Here is a 21,572-nt window from a genome sequence, read left to right as displayed (position 1 = left end):
ACAATTCCAGACGAAAGCCTGTAAGTTAGAATCAGCACACCTCACACACACACACCACAAACACGTTATTAATCACTGTGATTATTTGTTAGCGTAAACTGGATTTGTAGGCCCGTGGCCGAGGGTTTAGAGAGAGCTAAATTGGATGGACGAGAATATGCAATGTGCCTGGGGGGATGTTCTGTCATTCTAATAGAATTTAACAAGCTTTCCTGATAGTGAGTCTTTTCCACAAGGCTCACTTGTTGTCAAACATTTGGCATCACCTCAGCTTCCAGACTGGGGGTTGGGGGGGTGGGAGCCCGAGAGAGAGGGGGATAGAGGGGCTCAGCTAGAGAAAACGTCTGAAGGGTTGCCTCACTCCCTGCCAAGAAAAGGAGGCGCCAAGTGAAAGGGTTTGGGGAGAGGGAAATGAGAGAGAGAGAGGGTGGGAGCTGGTGAAGAGAGTGAATGATGAGAGGTGGGGGTTAAGAGAGGAGGAGTGAGAAAGGGTACAAAGGGTTGCTCGAATCCACTCTAATTAAGGCTGTGTGATGAGGACTGTGGAGTGCCTTCTTTCTTTTTGAGTGTGTGGAGAGTGTGTGTGATGTGTGTGTGTGTGTGTGTGTTGTGTATGAGGGGAACGGTGATGAGCTGGGAGGGGAACAGAGCTCTAGTAGAGATGTTCTTACTGCAGCAGCCTGAATGGGCAAAGACCTGATAGATTCAAAGCGAATCTGTGGCTCAGCCTTCTTCACAGTCTTGGGCTGTGTGTGGGTCACAGCTTGCTAAGTGCTGTGTGTGTGTGGTGTGATGTACTACGGCTGTGTGTGTGTGTGTGAGTGTACTCACGGCATGTGTGATTCTGTTTTCCAGTCTGTTATTTTGTGACTGCTACATGCATTTCTTGGCAGCTATGCGTGCAGTGTGGATTTCAAAGTGTGTCTTTCTGCCTGTGTGTGTTTTTGTCTAATGTGAGGATTTGTGTGTGTGTGTGTTTGTTTGCTTTAAAAGAGCAGACTGCAGGATGCAGATATAATTGGAGCAGGGGATCTGACTCATTGCTCTCACTCTCTGAACTGAGCGCTGGCTCTCTTTGGCGGGATTGGAATTGAAACAAGTAGCCCACAGAGCTGACGTGTTGAAGAAAATATTGTTGCTAAATTATACAGAGGGATTAGGCATCTAATTTGATCCCAATGTCCTTACTGATTTTGGCCTGTGTTATGATCTTGTGGTGTGCGTCATCTAATTCTATTTGGCTCCGGCTCAGGGCCTCTAATGATCTTCCACTTATCACCCCTCTCTCTACAGTAGATACTCCTCAAAGTGTCTCTACCAGCAGAGCTAATAGTCTCACAAGACTCTGGCTGACTGCTGCAGAGAGTTCGAATCTTTCTGGGCCCCCTGAGAAAAACAGGAAGACCCGGGGTGATGGCCAGGGCAGGCAGGAAGATAAGATTTGTGTGTGTGTGTTGTGCGCTTTGGCATGTGTGTGATTGTGCGTGTGTGTTTGCGCACCTCGCAAAGGTATCTGTCCTGTCTGAGCCCACTTGCATCCGTCAAGAGTCAGGTCAGGCTCCAAAGCCCCCTGGGATCAACATGTCATTGTGGCTTCGTGGTGTCAATGACATGTCCTCAGTGACATCATCACCCGGGGACACTGAACAGATGATTCATCTCTCTTCAATGCTCAGCTGAAGAGCCATTAGAGTCTACCGCTAATCAGACTACAGAATAGAGTAGCCCCAACAACCTCATCAGTGTTGCCTTTTCTCCCCCTGGCAGGTGCAGTGTTGTCGGCGTAGGACACTGCAGCTTTGATCATGTATTTATATTTTAGGAGGTAGTACAGAAGCCCCGCATGCAGACCCCATCCTAATAAAGACTGTGCCAGTAAAGAAACATCCTCTGGATGTGCCTTTATTTCAAATCTAGCAGTGGCTGTCATCTGTTTCTGGGAAAATATGCTTATATATGAACCATAGAAAATCACATTGAGATAGCCTTATCTGTAGATAGAATGTTATCTGTCATCCTGATTATGTCATATGTTTACAGCTGAGCGTTGTTCTGTGCAGCTATAAATAAAGAGGCCATAAAGATCCTGGAGTAAGTCTGTAGTGTATAATGCCCACACACACACTTAATGCTGTAATTGTGACACACCTTTAAAATGGAACAAAGAGGTAAGAATAATCACAGCTAATGTAAACACTTGTGCACATGCCCGCATTCAGAAGAAAAAGAAGGAAATACACCCTTGCATGGACTGTTGCACAAACACACCTTTGGCAACCAAAGATATACACCAAAAAAACCACACTTTAAACCCATGGAGACAAACCCCTAAATCTGAGGATGTCCTTGTTAGTAAGCAGCCGAGGGTACACGAGTGCTCTCAGCCGCATCATCAAAGCCTCAGCAATTACTCCCATGCTCCCTCACTCCGGCATAAATCTGCTCTTATCTCGGCTCGCTGCAGGATCAGGGAATATCAGCTCCAGCATCTGCTCCATCTACAAACCCAGCCACTAAAAGCACAACAAAGTGGCTCTGCAGGCATAAATAAAGGAGGGAGGGGCACCGGAAGAAGCGAAGGGGGCATATAGAGAAACATAGGCTGAATGAAAGATAGGCAAAAGGACGGCACAGGGGTGTGTGTTCCTGCTTGTCTTATTTGCCTTGAGCGTTTGGGCTCTTTCACACCGCAATCTGTCAGTCAGCCAGTCCAAATAAAACTTTCCCAAACTGATTTCCAAGGAGCTCTGCTCGGCTCAGCATCAATTCCTCGCAGGAAATTAAGACATATGGAGAGTGAGGAGGTTAACAGCTCGGGTTGGGGTAAAAGGGCAGAGTTCAAGATTTAATGGTCAGGGGCAGATATAAAGTTAAGACCAGCATGTCATATTTATTGGAGGGGTTAAGATTATCACTGACTCTGTTTGTCAAAGGGCCTATGAACTCCAGAGAAGTTAGGATCACGGCCTTCCCGGACACATTTTTTACATTATTAACCCAGTTTGCAAAGAGAAGTCAGCGGATTCCGGGTCTGTTATCGAGAGCAAAGTTGCTCACACCTGGCTGAAGCAACGGCGGTGACAGATGAACAGGTCTCCAAACTATTTTTAGGAGGATGTTTATTTTCCTCACCGCCGGACTGAAGCAACATCTTTCATTCTGACCTCTTTATCGCAGCTGTGACCCTGACCCCCCTCCTCCACCTACCATTCTGTCTCCTGTCCCTCCCTGTCCTCTCTGCATTTCCTCCTTCCTCTCTGTGCCGTCCACTCCCTTTCGCCCTGGGTCAGCCACTCCCTGTTCTCCAAATATGCCCTGTGAGTGAGTGCAGGAGCTAGCTGGTACGTTTTCTTTTTGTAGTTGTACTCAAAATTACAACCGTTCAAGGACTTTTCAGTTCAACATGAGCTGAAAGGCCTCAGCCTGCCGGTCGTGAATCCGTTATAGAGACAAAATGTTACAACTGAATATTATGAGGAAATACCTCAGCTCCAGGTGCTGGCTGGGGGGTCAGGGGTGAGAGGTGATGGGTCATACAGCACCCCTCAGGGCGCCCTGACCTCACAAGACTGATGAATAGTGTGTTAACAAGGACCAGCTCTCTCTTACTGTGTCTGCACTCTCTCTTCTTGTCTTTGACTACCTCTAATTTTTCCCTCCCCCCTGACTCTCCTGAGGACTGATCTGGCAGCAGCAGAGTAGTAATACTTATACCTGCTGAACCTTTAAAGTACCTCACCATCTGTCGTCTCCCTTGGATTTATAATTATCATCATATCACATTCAAACTAGGCACTGTCGCACTCTTACATAACCTAACCCCTATCTACCAGCGCATGCAATACTTAAGAATAGATTGAATAAATTATTATTGGGTGAGGTGTTAAATCTTGGCCAGCAATGGAAGTGCTTTCTTTCTAATGAGGCTCCCCTACCTCGTTTCTGGCTTGTATCTGCGCAGAAGAAGGGAAGTGAGAAAGGTAATCACAGGCACATGCATGGGCCACCCGCCTACACATACACATGCAGACGCACCCAATGGACCCCCCACCTTCCCGCACACACACGCATGCAAAATTGGACATAGCACAGACGTGGACATCGCACACACATTTCACACACCCACACCCTGGGCCATTTGCACAGTCATATCATAGAGCCAATTAAAGAGATGAGTCTTATTAGGAGAGGTGTCCTGGCCCTCGTTAATCACTGGGGTTTCCTGGCAGGGGCTGGTGACATGCAGAGCTCTCCGTCATCTTTATGAGACCTGTCTCATCACGCCCTTATAAGACACTCATCCAAACTTTACTGAGACTCATGATTTAGCAGAGCTGGCTTGGCCCAGAAATGCATTCAGTCATCTGCGGCTCACCTTTGAATGAGCTTCAAGGGATTTGAAAATGGAAGCGTAGAAATGCAGGCCTTTTGTGGCGCATTGCTACCTCACAGGCTTGCATGTTTTCAGACTTTCCCCCCTCCTAATTGAAAAACCATAATCTTGTTTTCTCTTCCTGCAGGGAAAACCACTATTATCCTCACTGCAGAGCTCAGGCCCACAGGGACAAGCGAAAGTGGCTTCACAACAATGATGTGAGGTGAGCAGAGAAGGTGTAGAGAATCAGATTCCAGGGTAACCCAGGGTAAATATCATCCTAGTCCCAGCTGAAAACCTGTCTTGTTTTCTCGCTTCAAGGGGTCGAATGCCCTGCCCAGACCTCTGGACCACCTGCAGCTCTGCTGATGACAGATTCCCTCCACACACTGGACCATCTCAGCCCTCAGTGTCAAAGGGAGACTAATCCTCCTGCTTCTGTCCTCTAAGTACAATAGCCCTGTCACTCGTTCACTCATTCAGCATACCTTTAGCCGATCTGCCTGTGTGTCAATACGAAGAAAACCGACAGGAGGCAGACAGTAGGTTCCCACGGCACTCTATTCATAGCTTTCCACTGGAATCTCTGACCTGTTCTGGCCTGTCTCATGAAACCTGCTCCTCATAATGAAGGGCATTGATCCTTTTCTCATTTCACATTCACCTTGACATCTCTGTTACGGCCCACAGAGCGTCTCCTCTTAATCCAGGGTAGATTCTTTCCCTTTATTTGGTTACCAGATATTTTATTGGGTGCACAGCACATGGAGTGATGTGGCCCAGAAATGTCATGGATGGTGTGTACTGTGGTGCACCATGAGGCACAAGAAGAAGAGTGTGGACATTTGAGTGTCAGTGGCCTGGAAGTTGCTCTATCTGTGTGCCTGTGTCCATGGTCCTAATCTGAGGTCTTGGTAAATGACTTTTCAGGGTCAGCTGCTTTCCTCTGCCCTTACAAGCCAGGGGGATTACACCCAATGCTCTCATTCATGATTTATCCATGGAATTAAAATTCTGTGCGTTTACCTCCTTGCAGAATACCAGAAAAGTCTTGTCCTCCATGAACAACAAACAGCTCTTCTAAGAGATGTAATAAATATTCAGTGGTTGTGTTAAATGTAGATCTAACATATATATTTTACATTTCCATGAAATACCTTTTAGATCCTGTTAGACTAGTTTCCCCCTAGTGATCTCTGCACATGCATGTGTGAATCATGATTGCCAGTCCTCCTTGAACCTCTTTGAGGTCTCAACACCAGCTAAACTGATACGACCAGTGGAGGCCTGTGGGTTATCAGGAGTAAATACAAGCTTGCAACCCCACAGAGGCTGTGGCTCTGATTTAAACTGAGCAGCCCTGACCTCACAACATAACTTAACCTAACTCAATCCAAGCAGATACACTGCTGTGGGAACAAAACAGCAAGAAAAGTAGAGTGAAAATAATCGTTTTGGCATAGAAGCATGGGATGTGGACATAAAACACCTCAACTTTCATAAAACTGGTTTGACAACTTGACAACAGCTATACACTAATCTAAATGTTCTCTTTAGTCTCTTTCTGCATGAACACCACTAACAGTGTAGAAAAAGGGCTGACAGCTCAGAAGACAATCAAGCGGGGCTGCCGAGGTAAGTGCTTTTTTCTGCACATATTCTGACAGGCGACATGTGACAAGCAGACTGACGTAGTGATAGATAAGCCTCTTCATGTATCACAGGCTGGACATGAAGGGGAGCTGTGCCAGGTCCTATTTTAATATGCCTGCATTGATCTGAGCTCCTCTTTATTAATCATGCACTTAACATAGAAGTCTCTGTTGCTTTCATCCTTTCTTCTGCTACCTCATGGCCACACTTTTATCTATACAGCAAATATGGCACTCTTTGTCTCGGCAGAACAAGACATTACTCTTGTTACAATGGCCCCTTTTGATAGTCAATATAAATGTAAAAAGTGTCACATACAGTGAGGTGTGTGCATGTAAGATACAGAGGGTACAAGATACATATATTACAAAATGTGACACCATGTACAGTTAAAGCACTGCCATTGCGGCAGGCAGACTGATTGTCTGCCTTGGATTATACTGCCCCCTTGAGCCATTAAAGTGAATAACTTGAGTGTCACCCCAATAAAACTACATTTTACCCTATATCTTATAAATGTGCAGAGGATAAAAGTAAGACTATAGGTATACTGTGCAGCATGGATCTGATTAACCCCAGTACTAGTCGTTGTAAATCCATTGTGGTCAGTAAAAAGTACCACAGATGAAATGTGTTGATTTTTATTCAAAAGTTACTGTCTCCAGACAAGTACAAATCAGAAAACAGAGTGACTGAAAGAGGATGGGATAATAGACAACAACTTAGAGTGTAGGCAAGAGTGCAGAAAAAAAATAAAACACAGAAATGGCCAAAAGGAAGGAAAAAAAATTAAATTTTGTATATATACACATGATCTAATAAGAATTTATACCAATGTAGTGGTAAGTAACAAACAATAAACAGTACTTTTTCCTTAAAAGAATTTTCTTTTTTACTTACATAAAATAATTAGGCAAAACACATATAGGCTGTTCATCTACTTTATCACATTACATCTGACCACCTCATGTTTCATGTTCTAAGAAGCCAATTATCCACCTTTAAACATGACTGATCCTCTGACATGGAAGATTACTGTGAGAGAAGGTGACCTTCACAAGCATGTTTAAGGCTTAAGCATGGAATGACTACAAAATAACAACCTCAGTAGACAAAACATTTCATTAAAACTTGTGTGACAAATATATGTCAAAATCTAAGCTTTGTCTAGCTGCCACAGCGCTGCTGAATAACTTTCATCTTCAGTATTGTCTGAATGACTACCTTTCACGTTTAATATTTGAAATCTTGTAAGTATTTTGTGACAGGACTTTTCATGTTGAGAAAACCTTAAAGCTGAATTTCACAAGTCTTTTCATTAGTTTTATCCAAACTAATTTACATGTAGGAAAAAAGGTAGAAACCCGAAGACATTATCAAGACAAAAAGAAAAAAAAAAACCCATAAAAATACAAATTTAAAAATCTTCCTTGACGCATGGCTTTACATGCTTTCATTTTTTTTGTTTTACTTACACATTTCTCAAACTTTGTGACTGAAGATTGAAAAGTTGAAAATAAGAAAACAAAAAGCACATATATAAAATCAGCACCGATTCATATATAACTTTTATTTAAAATGTAGAGATACCCATTTCAACATTATGCTGCTGGATTTTAAGAGAAAAAGATGTGTAATTCTTTGACTGAGCTGCTTTTTGCCAGAGCCCACACAGTGGCACTACTGGGAGAAAAATCTGCTCATTGTTGGGGGGACACATTTCTCTAGTAGATGGTGGTTAAGGAGTGGTCCAAATCTTGGGGTAAGCTCTAGGACTTACTGCTAACAGTGTGGAGCGTTCAGTGGACTCTGGGAATCTTCACAGCATAAAGGGATCATGACTGATTCTACGTGACATCTCACCATCTTAACCACCAGTGGTTATCAGGACCTCAAATCAGGCCCAACAACAGGGAAAAGAAACTTAAGAGATAGAGGGAGGAAAAAAAAAAAAAAAAAGCACAGAAACAAAGACCTCCATCCACTTGGCTAACACAGTACAAGCAAGCTACTACAGTCTGTTTATAAATTACTACTTCACACCTGGTAACTTACTACAATTGTAAAAAGGGTTAGACATAAACAAAAAAATGTTTCTTAAGTTAAACACACCAATTCATCCCCATTTAAAAAAAAGGAAAGAAAAAAAAAAAGCTATTATGGATTTTTCTTTCTTCAGACATGTCTCATTTCTAATAGGTTTGGAAGTGGCCTGTTACACTATTTCTGAACAGGAAGAGCTTACCCAAGATTATAAAAGTAAATATTTGAAACAAAGTCCTCTCTGAGCAAGCAACACTGAGTGTGGGTCGTCATTGGTCCACGTGGAGTACAAGCCAGAATTTTTTTTTTGTTTTGTTTTTTCTTACAGAAAACACTTCTGTTTTCGCATCTAAAATTCTCTTTAAATACAAAGCGCCTCTTCTGTTATCCCAGCGTCAAAATCATCTGGATATTAGCTTAAAACATGGACACTCCAAGGACCTAAAAGAAACACACACACAAAAACATGCTTTAATATTCAGTTGTAAAGTTACAAACTTACATTTAATATGAAAGAAACCAGTAAAAATATGGCATCAACTTAAAATGACCCTCTCTCTTGCAAATGACTACCTAAATATGAAAATATACATAAATATGGATTTAAGTATTTGACAATCTATTTTATTTCCTACTATTTGTTTCTGCAAATTCATAAAATAAAAAAAAATAAAAAGATTTTATCATCATCTCTGAAGTTAATGAGGTGCATAACAAACAAGTTTAGAATACTTGAGTCATATTTGGTTAAAACCAAACTGGTTTGGCCTCTCAATCACCCATCATTACAGCAGTTTCTGCCAAGTTGTTGAAGGGAACAAAGTACTATAAAATTAAAACACAAACTATTTTCAAAGTGTGCTGCATGTCGTTTCTTTCTCTCAGAAAAAGCTTAATGGAACAAGATGCTAAGTGTTCAGCGAACAGAAAACAGATTTCTGCTGTGGCGTTTGTTTTTATAATTAAATTATTTAAAGTTGACATAAAACACCCTTACATTGTTCAGTGCTCTGTATTGAGGGAGTGTCTGAGCCCTGCCTTTAAAAGCCCAATGTAAGAACAAACCCTAAGGCAACTCCCCAGGGTTTCTTAAGGTTGGGACATGTTGAATCAAGAATTTAAGGCTGACAGTACACTGTGAAATAAATATAATTTGGCATGTTTACACAGGCAAAAATGGTGGCTTTGCAATCAATAAGAAATGTTGCACTTGGCTGCAGTGCATGCAGACTGGTCAGCTAAAAGTATCTAAATGTTTATCACAGCCTCATTTAGCACCCTAAATACAACATGCTTACAAGTGGTTTATCTACAAAGACTGGTTGCATGCCATCTATTCTCAGTTTACCTCCATAGAGTTACACACAGTTTAGTGCAACTGGTACTTGGAGAAGCTTGTGGGGCATAGTGAAAGCTGTGATTTTCTCAAACTGGCCATTACACAAAACAACTGGAGTCTCCATGAGTATACAGGAATTTGTAGTCTAAGGACAAATTTGTGTTTGCAGTATGCCATCAGCCTAGAGGTAGTCAATACACAAGGTGAAACAGATCTAAGTGATAGAGTGTAGAGCTCCTTACCGATTCATCCATGATAGAAGCAGGGTCAAAGTAGTCTGGCTTGAGCTCAGACCTCTCACGACGGTTCTTAGAGGGTGGCTGGAACACAAAGACACGTGTTAGAAGCAGATACTCCAACAATGTTTCCTGGTCTAACAACTGCGTTGGCAGACAACCAACCAACATTCGAACAATCTTTGCCCATACTAAAAATTAGGGGTGAAAGATACTGGGAAAAAAAAACATTAACATCCTGACAACTGTTAAAAAAAAGAATATATCCAATTTCAGCAGATATTTGCAGCATTGAACTCCTGCAGCTCGATTTGGAAAGAATTTATCACACAAGAAAGTGAATTAGTGAATTTAGAGAAACTAGGGCAGTTGTTCAATTTTCTGGTTGATTCAACGTGACATTTGGAGCCACTCTCATGGAGCGCAGCACTAGCATAAGCGTCCAAAAGAGACAAATGTCTCAGATAAAATTTAGTTCTGGCTTTACACTCTCCATACATGGTTCTGTGGTGTTGGCGTAAATGGTCAAATAAATTAGTCATGTTGCCTCATGTTGTACCAACACAGTACATCTTTCATCATCTTTTTAAAAAAACAGATATACTCCTGCCCGCGGCCAACAATTCCTTTTGATGATTTCTTCTGTCTTCTTTTCCTCATTTTGAACTTCAATGCTAAAATCAGCTGAAGCAACTCATTAAATGTTGCATGCTAAACAAATCAGTCTGTTCTTAGAATAACTGACTGGTTATTCCCCATGCAGGCAGAGTATCCAGAAGAAACCAGTAACCAAAATGTAATCAAAGTCAGATCGTATTATGTTCTTAGTCATGAAAAAGCTAACTTGGTTAGTTAAACTAAAATAAAAATCCAACCAAATGGAAAAACTGAGAGGGCATGGCAAAATCTGGAAACGATTTGAGCCATAAAATAAAAAAGGACTGCACTTTTTTGCTCGGGATGGTCAAATTGATCAGTGCTGAGCTGCCTTCAATGACATGATAAGAAAGATTGGTGGTCTTTAAACCCCTGTTAAAGAGGAGCTTGTGGAGAGTTTCATTTATTTTTTTAGATGCATCAGTTTTTTGTCCTACAAGTACCTAGGAATTAAATCAGAATTCAGGCCACTGTTCTTTCCTGCTTGAAATCTGCCTTAAGTATTGAGACTATAAAATAATCAGACCACGAGGAGTCTCCAGATGTAACATCTGGCCTTACTGTCCAACACCAGAGGTTACATTAGTAGAAACAACAATAACTAATATTGCCTCCTAATGAAATTTTAATATGTGTCTAAAAGAAATCGAGACCTAATCAGGACACTGAAGGTGTTAAAGCAACTGACACGTTTGGAAGGGGTAACCAAATACACACTCCAGTGTATTTTCCCTGTTTTGTTTGAGCACTATTGAAAATGTGTATCTTACCAGATCAATGTCCATGGTGTCAAAGTCCATGCCTTCATTGAGGTCATCCATACGACCCTCAGATGACATCATCACATCCTCCACAATTGGCTCTTCGTCCTCCTCCATAAGCCCAGTGCCACGACGACTGCAAAAACAAACAGTTATGTAATTATTGAAACATAGTTTTCATGAGTTTTTCACAGGCACTTCTATGCTGCAGGTGTGCGTGTGTCTTACATAGCATGCTGCAGATTGGTCCTGAGCTTGGCATAGTTCATGGCTCTTTCCTGCTGCTGGCGTGCCTCTTCTTGCTGTCTCTGAGCCAGCATCCACGTCACCTGGGAACTAAATGCACATGAGCGCATTAATTAGCCATGTTTTTAATTCACACGTTTGGTGAATTAACTGCAGATACTACTATGTACTGTAGATGGCCTACTGGCCTGACGCCTATGAAAAGTCAGGCTGGATAAATAAACTAGTCAGTCACTGTCCCAGTAGGGCCAACACTTGGCAGGCTGTTGAGTACAAATATTTTGCTACCGTTTGCCCTCAAAATTAATAGCACACAAATGGGAAATTACACTGAACCCTGTCCTAATGTATTTTGGCTCATATTCCAGTCCTCAGAGAATAAGTGATCCACTGGACTGAATGATGGGCCTGGATATGGGCATATATATTTATAAAATCTTGTGGTAAGAATCATTAGGACGCAAGGAAAAAAGATAACTTATTAAAAGAAAATGGTCATCAAAGGGTTTCTGAAATGATGAGTCAACAGAGCAAATGAGGAGAAAAGTTCATGTTGAACTGTGTGGAATTTAAGTGTAAGAAGATGCCTTGGCACAATTCTAAATGAACACTTTGATGGTGTGCACCACAGAGCAGAAAAACTGACTAAAATATTCATATGAATTATGGTCAACTAAAATAATAATATACATAAATTAAAAGCAAAAGTGAACATTAATGATGTAAATGAACACTGAAATGTTAGAACTTTCATGTCCAACATTTGTCTGACGGGTTTTGTTTTTTGTGCTCTGGCCAACAACTTGTTTGATTTGCAGTAAAATGTATCCAAAAACACGATCAAGAAATGGTGAAACTTGAAAACACAGTTTAGTTTCCATGTTAAGCCTAAGGAGGACATAAATCTTCCACAGTGAAGTTGTTCTTATTTAAGCTTAAATGAAAACATATCTTGTATGTATTGAACTGTGACCTCCTGTAACGTGTATTGTACCAAACTGTGAACTGACTGCATCGTTACACATCAGGAATGCAGCAGTCAGGCATGCATACTTGTAATCCATTGGTGTCTGGTGGTGCTGAGGCGTCTGTTGATGGTGCTGTGGGTGTTGGTGAGGCTGCTGCTGGTCATGAGGGAGGGGGTAGACCCCCATGAAGCTGTCATCACGGCCCCTCTTAGGGTCTCGCATGGCAGTGGAGGTGAGGTGGGGGGACGGCAACATGACTGGGGTCTGCATGCTCTGCTGCCACACCTCGCTGCTGCTGCTGTCCTCTGGAAAGGAAGGGCCAAAGAGTTAGACAAACTCAAACGTGCACATGCTTGTTTTGTTATACTTGTTTTAAGCCCAACATTTTTCCCGTGTTACCAAATTTCCTCTGACATCCCTTAAATATGAACTATGAGTTTTAAAAGAAACTTTGGACTGTTTGTGTGCTATAACCAAACCGACAACACTACACTTACAATAATGGTGGGGATTTCATAGCTTGTCTATGAAATATGAAGACTTAAAAGATGTGGGGACATTGGTATTGTATTTCCAAATTCATAAAGGATCCAGGGGTCTGTACTCAGGTTTGTCCTTACACAGAAGGTGGGATTTGGGATTCGCAGTTGAGGAGAGTACACCATAAATAATTCTGGTAGTGAAATCCAAAACTAAGACAACAAAGAAAAGGTGTTGCAAACATACCAAAATCAGGATGCAAGGAAATACCACAAACACCCGTTTGACTTTGACTGTACTATCATTTCAGCTTTTGCTGCCTTGTTAATGTCATAATATAGAAATTTTAACATTTCGTCTTTAGCAAACTCACAGACACAGATTTGAGTGACCCTGTGTGATTGGTGGGGAGCAGTTTGACTCTCTTCTACCATCTGCTGTTTAATCTCCTCACCCATCAGCTTGGCTGGCTGAGGCAGGCTACTAGGAACGCTACTAGGAACGCATTTGGGTTAATCTGGGCTACAAACTCTCTTTTGTAACATCATTGCTGGCATGGGCTGGGCTATAATGTATGTGGTTCTCATGAAGACTTATTCTCTGTGTGTGCATTGGCAGGTGTTCAGGGCATTGACTCGATTCATGTTTCTAGTTTACAACAGGAAACTGTTGATGTCCAGTTTTAACGTTTTTCAAAAAAAATTATGAGTTATACACTAACTGAACTGCACTTAAGTCACTGGCCATTTTCTCTGATTCCCGAGAGTGAGATACCTTCTGGCAGCTTCCTCTTGGCTGCTGAAGTTCCAGCTGTAACAGCAGGAGGCTTGGTCTTTTTGGAGCGGATGGAGGAGCCTCTGCTGGAGTAGCCACTCATCACCGACATGGTATCGTCATCACCACCAGCCTGCAGGGAATTCCTGTAGGAGATGAGGGGGAGCCAGCAGTCCTCTCGCTGCAGTGCCATCTGGAACGTCATGAAGCGCTCCAGGTACATGTGGCTAGGGAGAAGCAGGAGGTCACAGAGACAAGATGAAGAAATCCATGCATGCAGAGAACAAACTTTACACACAAAAGCAGGTGCACATTCCTACTAGAGGCCTCACATCAACCACTCATGCATCACAAACACCAGTTGCACCAGTTGTCACAAACACCTGTTACACTGAGACACTGAAGCCTCCCACCCGCCAGCTCAGCAGAAGAAAAAAAAAAAAAAAACTTACACAGTCCTCTTGTCTTGTCTCATAAGCTTGGAGGAGAACTCGCTGAGGATGTCCAGAAAAGCCAGGTTGAGGGGAGGGCCTCCTTCTCCCTGAGGACTAGGATCCTTAAATGCAAACTCGATACCATCCCTGTGAGATGCAAAGAGACGGAAAGGAAGAATAACACACTGTGAGCAGAGACAAAGAATTTGGTTCATGTACATAGTTAATCCAAACTGTGCAGCGAAACCCTTGGAGATCTAATGCCAACTGAGGTTTAACCAATGTAGAATTTGATGAGGACAGACATTTATTTACTTATTCATTCGAACCAGGGACACAGATCACATGGTACATGTCTTAAACCACTGGGCCGCCAGCATGCCTGATTTAACACAGTTTTGTTACACGTACAGGCATACCCTGTATAACCATCTGTTCCACTTGACTAAACCTAGCAGTCAAGTCACATTGTGCTATAATATAATGCTAGGCTACATCCCTTTAACAGTTTAACCATTTGAAATACTGGAGGGAAACAAAGCAGAATGTGTGACCCATCTTTCCTTACACTAACACCTGTTACACAACCGATAGATCCCATTACATAGTGTACCCATGCGTGTTGCACAAGTGTAGGGGATATCCAAGCTAACACAGCAAACATGCATACATTGGCCTTCCTGGAATCTGACTGAGATTACAATCTCATAATTCATGAGAAACAACATGTATCCTTAAAAAAAAAAGGTAAAGATAGCATTAAATTTGCCACTGCACCATATAACAAGGAAAACCTTGTGCATCTCTTTCGATTAGCGGTGGGTTCTTTAAATAGTGAAAGTAACGGACCAGTTTTATTTTTATAGTTCTGTTGCTCTTCTGTGTGTTTGAACAGCCTGAAGTTGTTTTTATAGGATTTTCTACATTACATTCAGTGCATGGGAAAAGGAAAAACTGAAACATTTTATCACTTAAGCTTCTCCAAAATCCAGAGGAAAAAATAACAGGGCAAGAGGAAACACAGTATTCAAGGAGTAATTTGTCCAACGTGACAGTTCCCAGACGCAAGGCCAAAACTGTAAGAAGAGCAACGCAATTTAACAAGAGCAGAAAGAAGCCTTACTTGTGCAGCATAGCGATGGCATCTCTGGTTTTGACTTGGTCGAGACCAAAGGTTAGGGAGAAACGACGGGCCAACTCTTTGATTCCACAAAACGCAGAGGAGGAGCGATCGAACCCATGACCCAGTTCAGACAGCATTTCATTGAACAGCTAGTAGGAAGAGATGCGTGAAACACTAGATCAACAATCTCTTAAAAATGGGTCACAGAAAGATCAGGTCACAATCGCTGTCTGAATTAATGAGTGAGAAGTGTGTACACTGACCTGCTGCAGACTGAGAATGAGTGTCTTGGCACATTGAATCTTGTCGATTTGCCGAGTTTTACTCATAGTCTCCTTGATGATGTCACCATAATCATTGTAATACTGCAAAGAAAAAAACACTGCTGTGACATGAAGAATGGTCTCTTTATATGTCATTACTGTGAGACAGACCATGCATTGATTTGTGCAATAGCATGTGTGTCTATTAAAAAAACATGTGTCACTCCTCCACAGTCCTCCTTGTTCAAGATGTACAGTTAATGACTACAATGTACAACAGCATTTTTTAAACAATAAAAGTTCAACTTACCCTCATGTACTGTTTGAAGATGTCAGCTCCAGTCTTCATTTCTACCACACAGTAGATGATCAGTTTACAGTAGGCAGCCAGGAGGTTTCTCCTCTTGTGCAGAGCTTCAATCTTTACTGCCTCATCGTCCTGTTGCCCATCTGATACGATAGAAAGAAAAAATAAATAAATAAACAGAAACTGTAGAATGGCTATATAGCAAACAACTATCCTTTTACTTGCTCTCCTTGAGACCAGGAAGTTAATGAGCTGCTAGAACTAAACATTTGAATTTGTACCTGTGCTATTTGTGTCCTCGTCCTGGTCTATGAAGACATGGTTAAGGATGAAGGAGAGCAGTTCAGACTGCAGCGAGTCCTCTGGGGAATAGACCAGGGGCTCCAGGTGTTCTCTGCCTCCGGACACCATCTGGTGGCTGAAGATGAGCAGGAGATCACAGAGGATGGTGAATGCCTGTAGGAGGACAGAGAAACAAAGAGGACAAAAAGTTCAAACTCTGTATGCAGAGGTGCAATACAGAAGGACTCATCTGAAATTAGGTTAAGACGCAGATGGCTTCGGCAACAACTTGTATCATAGACCTTTTCATCACATATGAACAAAGAAAAGGGTATGCACTGAAGTTACCTTTCAATGCAATCCAACCCTTCTGATCAGCCCTTTGTGGCCAAAAATAGTTGAATGTATACTTTATGCCCTTGCTTTACTTTTAAGCAGATTTTAATACTACACATGTAGATTTGTTTTTCTTGTGTCACCTGTTCTTTGACAGCTGTGTTGACATTGGTGAGGTAGCGCTGACACATCATACAGAATGCCCTCATCTGCTTCCTCAGGGTTACCAGGTCATCCTGATTCAAAAAGCAAAACATTTTAACATCACAATTAAACTCACACCAATCCAATTAAAAATATCTCCAATAGGGACAATAAAGCTGGCTTTAAGAGAACTCACCTTCCTGGAGCTGCCCTCAGATGACTTAGCCAGGTGCCACAGGATCACGTAGTGGGTACACTGCAGCGAGTGGATGACAATCTGCTCACAAGAAAAAAGAAACAATCACAGATTGATTCATATTTATTAGTATGCACAAAAATCTACTATTTATGCCATTCAGCTTCACTTGGTATATATTAAATAACCTGCTCAGGCATGTCTCCATTCTCTATGCCCGTGTTAAGAAGCTTGAAGTTGCTGGTAAAGAGGTCCCACCCCGACAGGTCATGAGCACTGCAACAGATTTGAGAAATTCTCCGTCAGTTCCCAGGCAGGAGACGTGAAAAGGGGAAATGAAGCATATGAGGCAACAGGTATTCCAGAATAAGAATACATTTCATACTTGTGAAATGCTGTGATCCTTTTTAGAGTTGACAAAACCTGATAAGCATCATCTTCATCAGCATCTTCACCCTGGAAAGAGAAAATGTGCACACTGTATTAAGTTTTATGGATCAAGACGTTTACTCAGCTGATAAAGAATGAATCATCTGGAATGGGTACAAATGTTTACAGAAAGTTTTTAGGATTTTTCAGATACAATTGAAATATGAGCTTCACACACATATACAGTTTACAGGGTTTGTACACCTTTAAACTTTTAAAAATTCAAGAACTCTTAAGGTACCCTAACCCAAAAAATTAGACTGTGGTGGCCCATAGTCTAATTTCCCCCACCATTGTTTCATAACGAACCAATTATTATTATTTATTTTTGTACACTTCTGTCGAACATTGTGTTTTGTGCCGCAAAGCCTCTCTCACTCACAGTACAAGTATCTGCGATCATTTAACTAGTGGACAATCTCCCCTCACTTTGCCCCTTGTCCTGTGCAGTCTACTGACAGTCACACTGCCGAGAGACACAGAGACAGACGCTCTCTGGCGTAGACAGTGTTTATTTTATGAGTGCGGACCAAAACCAAGTGTGAACAGGTGTGTGTGGCTTGTGTGGGAAAGAGGTAACGTTGTACTGAAGGAAAAAGCAAGGTGTTTAAAGTAGTTGGAGAGTTACGTAGTGAATTAAGTAATAATGTATATAATAACCAAGTATGATTACGTAACGTTTGCCAGTTTCCAGAGTAGACTTGAGTGATTGTGTATTTAACACCAGATTATGTTGAAATGTTGAGTATATTCTCAATCTCGAAAACTAAATTAAAATGAAGCTTCCCCCCCCACCAGCTTTCAACAGTTTGTACAAACCCTGCGTACGTCATCACTTTAAGGTATGCTCTGATTATTCCAAAAAATATAGTCATTCACAGACAACTCTGCATCTCTCAATAAACAGTTTGACACTAGAAGTAAGTCTTATTTGAAGATGAATAAAAGTTTGAATTTACAGTGACAATTTCAGTGTCTATGCGAGGGGGCAGGCTACAAGAGTTTAGGCAACAATACACAACAACAAAAGGTAAACACGGTTGTGATAATAGTAAGCGGTACAGATGTTGTAAGAGGATTAGGCCCACTTTACCAAAAGGGCATTGAGTATAAAAATGCATGTTTAGGAGTGCTGACGTGTGCATCGTGTCACTCTTACCTCTTGTAGAAAATCCTCCAGTAGCCTATTGAACTTGTCCACCAGCTCATCCAACAGCTGGGAGCGGGCAATGTCCACCCTGTTAAAGATTGTGAATTCCTCATTGCAGAGGGCATGGTAAGTCTTGGAGCAGGCCTCCAAAACTTCAGTGTCTGTGTGCTTCTCCACAATTTCCCTGATCTGACGCAGGAGGGATTCCAGGTGCTGGTTAGAGAGAGAGAGTGACACATTATATGCAATAAATCAATTACAAAGATAAACAATTTTTATTATGTGAAATTAATTGATCCAATTTTTCCTAACTTGATTGTTTCTGCGTATTTAGTGTCTTACCTTCTCCAGACGCCCTGTAGTATAAATTTCCAGGTCAAAGAACTGAGGCAGCTGCAACAAGTTAGTCACCTTCTCTGCATCCACAGCGTACTGTCAAAGAAAAATTGAAAATATTATATTTTCTCATTGATGAATACACACTTGAAGCCAACAGCCCTTCAGAGGAGTGCTTGTTAAGAACATAGAATGAATGCAACAAACCTTGGCCAGTAGAGGGGGCAAAGCCACAGCAAACAGCTCTGTCATTCTGGTTCTGTCATCCAGCTGAGTCTTCTTTTCTTTAGCTGTCATCACCTGTTCATAGATTTAGTAAGTTAGATACTACACAACACAACGTTTGACTTTTTCTAAAGTTTACTCTTCAACCAGGTTTTTCTTGTTAATTTTAAACTCAGCTGTGTTTTTGGTATTGCTATGTGCTATTTGTTTTCGTATTTGTGGAGATTTATGCAGCTCCAGTTCAGCAGGCACACGTTTCCAGTGGTAGGTTTTTCCTGTGTTTTCTGTAAAACTTTACTAAGTAAAACTGGTCTTTTAACATTATTCAAACGTTTGTCCTTAAGTTTGTTTTCAAATACATACTGAACAGTTAAATCCAGTAAGAAATAAAAACTGTCTGTTCAGCACTATAACATTTACTATTTATATTAAATCGTGAGACAAATGCCCCATGAATATAACATTTAGCTGTATTTTCCAAATCTGACATTATAACAGTCTAGAGGGGAGATACCTACACATCAGCCTTGTACTGGTAAAAACAAGCAGAACATCTGAAAATGTTTTGCAGGCTAATATCACACAAGCACAAAACATTGCAGTGTATTCACCAATACCCATATGTGATATATTCCAAAATCTAACTTATTTCTCTAATACACTCCACAAATACAATCAACTGTGTGTTGAAAATAACTCTTATCTTAGAAAAGGTCCTAAATGTTGCAAAGCAGCTGTCAGACAAAGCAAAGAAGAAAGCAAAGGTTGAAAAACAATCATATACACGACTTGCATTATAATGGCTGAATCACTGCTGTTAAAGTTTGAAAGTCTTTAGCTTGCACTGATCCAGCACTAAAGTTAAGTGAACCCAATTGTCATTATGACAATCCCAGGACAGCCAGGCCCATGTTAGAAAATATCTAAATGATCTTTTAACCAATCTTGGTCCACTACTGAACGTGTGTTAGCCACTCTTACCCTCTTCCCTGTGCCTCTTCCAACAGGTGGGTGGCATTCAGCAGCCTGGCGTACAGTGCACAGCATGATTTCAATCAAGGCTGTCTCTTGTCTATCTGTAAGGGCTGCAAATAAAAAAATAAAAAAATAATAAGAATCAGCATGATCTATGAACCGTTTCTGCTCTGAACCATATACAAGTGAGCAAGACACCAGTGCCATACCTTCCTCTCCTGGCAATGGGTCATCTAGCAGTAAGCTGATCATACACTCCCAGTCCTTCAGTAGCTCTGCACCACATTCCCAGAGGGAGTCCACTAGGTAGGCCGCATGCTCATGGAGCTAAGGACAGAGATGTACACACAGATAAAGAATGGATGATTGAAATGCTTAAATGCTGACAATAAAGACAGAAATTGCCACTTGAGTGTGACAGTGAAGGAAAATAGGCTGATAATATACCTCACTCTCCAGGAAGAAGAAGACAGTGGTCTTAATGAGGTTGGCGTTAGGGCCTTGTCTGCCTCTCCTCTTGGGGGCACCTTCCTCCTCTGGTTCCCGTTGGCTGAACAATCTTTGAGAAAATTAATCATTAGTTAGGTATAACACAAAAGCAACCCCCACATAGTCCTTCAACAGTTTTTCTTGAGGAAGAAAGAGGCCTGTAAAACTTGCTACGCTGAGAACTGACTGACTTAAAATCAAAACGTCCCAATCTTGAGCAACTTAATCTGGACTTCTGAAAAATATTGAATTCTAAGAATAATAGAAAATTATCATAATAATTACAATTAAGAACTATAATTAGTGCAATATAATATTTTGTGAACCTATCATAAATAATAAAGGATTTGTTTAACCCCAAAATATGATAATAATTGTGTGAAGCCATGATATTTTCTATTATCTGTTATTGTACAGTGAAAATCTCATTGCAAACCTACTTACAGCAATGCAGAAGTTAAAAGTTTAGTTTGAATGCACGCAGAAGTACTGAATTTGTTTCCCCCCCCCCCCCCCCAACAATTTTTAGTATCAAACCTCAAGCCTGTTTGACCTCTGAACTAGTATCACTGGTAGGTGAGATTGGATGTGGTCATTTGTGTGCTTCGTTGAAGCTGTAGCAGTGATGTCTCCTGGTCCTGGAGTACATCTTTACCTCACTGCAGCAACGTGAGAAGTTTAACCTCTAAAGATATTCTTAAATTTCTGCTTATACTTCTTTCTCTTCTTCCCCAATCTGTCTCTACATACACCTTTTCCAAACTCATTCTCAACTTTGATATGCCTCCTTTTCAGTGATAAGATATTTATGTCAGACATACTTCTTGAAGAGGAACTCTCCAGCTGCAATGGCAACAGGCCTGTGTGCGGAGTAGACCAAGTGATAGACACTCTCACAGTCCTCAGGAGTCAACACCTCATCCGTACTACTGTAAGGACAAATACAAAAAAAAAAAAAAAAGAATCAGTCAACTAAAGTAAAGCTTACTGATGTGTGGTAAAAAACGCGGAAGATGGGGCAACAACAGCACATAAAATACCATCACAGCAACTTACTTCAGCACTAGAGTGAGTAGTTTAATTGCTTGTACTGCAACGTCGTACTCTTTGTCAAGAGTCATGGAGACAATACGGTCCTATGGAAAGAGAGAGATGACAGACTGTGAGTTATCTGGATAAAAGGGTTAATTTGATAAGCAAGTCAAATTATATCAGTTCAATCACAAATGTGTTTGTAGCTGAATAGAATATGAAACAATCAAGTTAGAGGTGCTGTGTTGAAGTTGTCCAGCAGGTGGTGGTGCTGACCTTGAAGCGACTTGTGAAGAGTTCCAGTCTTGCATTGAGTTCT

At 41.3% G+C, this 21,572-nt stretch overlaps 1 protein-coding gene across 1 annotated transcript in view; it reads right to left on the bottom strand.

The window, feature by feature from the left end:
* Positions 1-6,653: 6,653 nt before the first annotated feature.
* The window catches only part of stag2b (stromal antigen 2b), a 21,972-nt gene continuing 7,053 nt past the window's right edge, over positions 6,654-21,572 (bottom strand). Inside the window, exons 12-35 of the mRNA XM_035669103.1 lie at positions 21,530-21,572; positions 21,278-21,357; positions 21,043-21,150; positions 20,180-20,291; positions 19,942-20,059; positions 19,739-19,842; positions 18,740-18,832; positions 18,539-18,628; positions 18,206-18,409; positions 17,003-17,073; positions 16,806-16,893; positions 16,618-16,698; positions 16,421-16,513; positions 15,941-16,115; positions 15,663-15,802; positions 15,353-15,454; positions 15,090-15,238; positions 13,985-14,113; positions 13,533-13,759; positions 12,364-12,583; positions 11,293-11,400; positions 11,074-11,200; positions 9,653-9,730; positions 6,654-8,512 (exon numbers count right to left, since the gene is read on the bottom strand). Coding sequence (XP_035524996.1) covers positions 8,489-8,512; positions 9,653-9,730; positions 11,074-11,200; positions 11,293-11,400; positions 12,364-12,583; positions 13,533-13,759; positions 13,985-14,113; positions 15,090-15,238; positions 15,353-15,454; positions 15,663-15,802; positions 15,941-16,115; positions 16,421-16,513; positions 16,618-16,698; positions 16,806-16,893; positions 17,003-17,073; positions 18,206-18,409; positions 18,539-18,628; positions 18,740-18,832; positions 19,739-19,842; positions 19,942-20,059; positions 20,180-20,291; positions 21,043-21,150; positions 21,278-21,357; positions 21,530-21,572 — 2,764 coding nt within the window. The 3' untranslated portion in view covers positions 6,654-8,488. The remainder of the gene's footprint in view (positions 8,513-9,652; positions 9,731-11,073; positions 11,201-11,292; positions 11,401-12,363; positions 12,584-13,532; positions 13,760-13,984; positions 14,114-15,089; positions 15,239-15,352; positions 15,455-15,662; positions 15,803-15,940; positions 16,116-16,420; positions 16,514-16,617; positions 16,699-16,805; positions 16,894-17,002; positions 17,074-18,205; positions 18,410-18,538; positions 18,629-18,739; positions 18,833-19,738; positions 19,843-19,941; positions 20,060-20,179; positions 20,292-21,042; positions 21,151-21,277; positions 21,358-21,529) is intronic.

Source organism: Morone saxatilis, unplaced genomic scaffold (genome assembly GCF_004916995.1).
Source record: "Morone saxatilis isolate NCDOM2014 unplaced genomic scaffold, NCSU_SB_2.0 Contig22, whole genome shotgun sequence".
NCBI lineage: Eukaryota > Metazoa > Chordata > Actinopteri > Moronidae > Morone > Morone saxatilis.
Note: the sequence above shows the minus strand (reverse complement) of the source record. Positions and strands in the feature narration are given on the sequence as shown.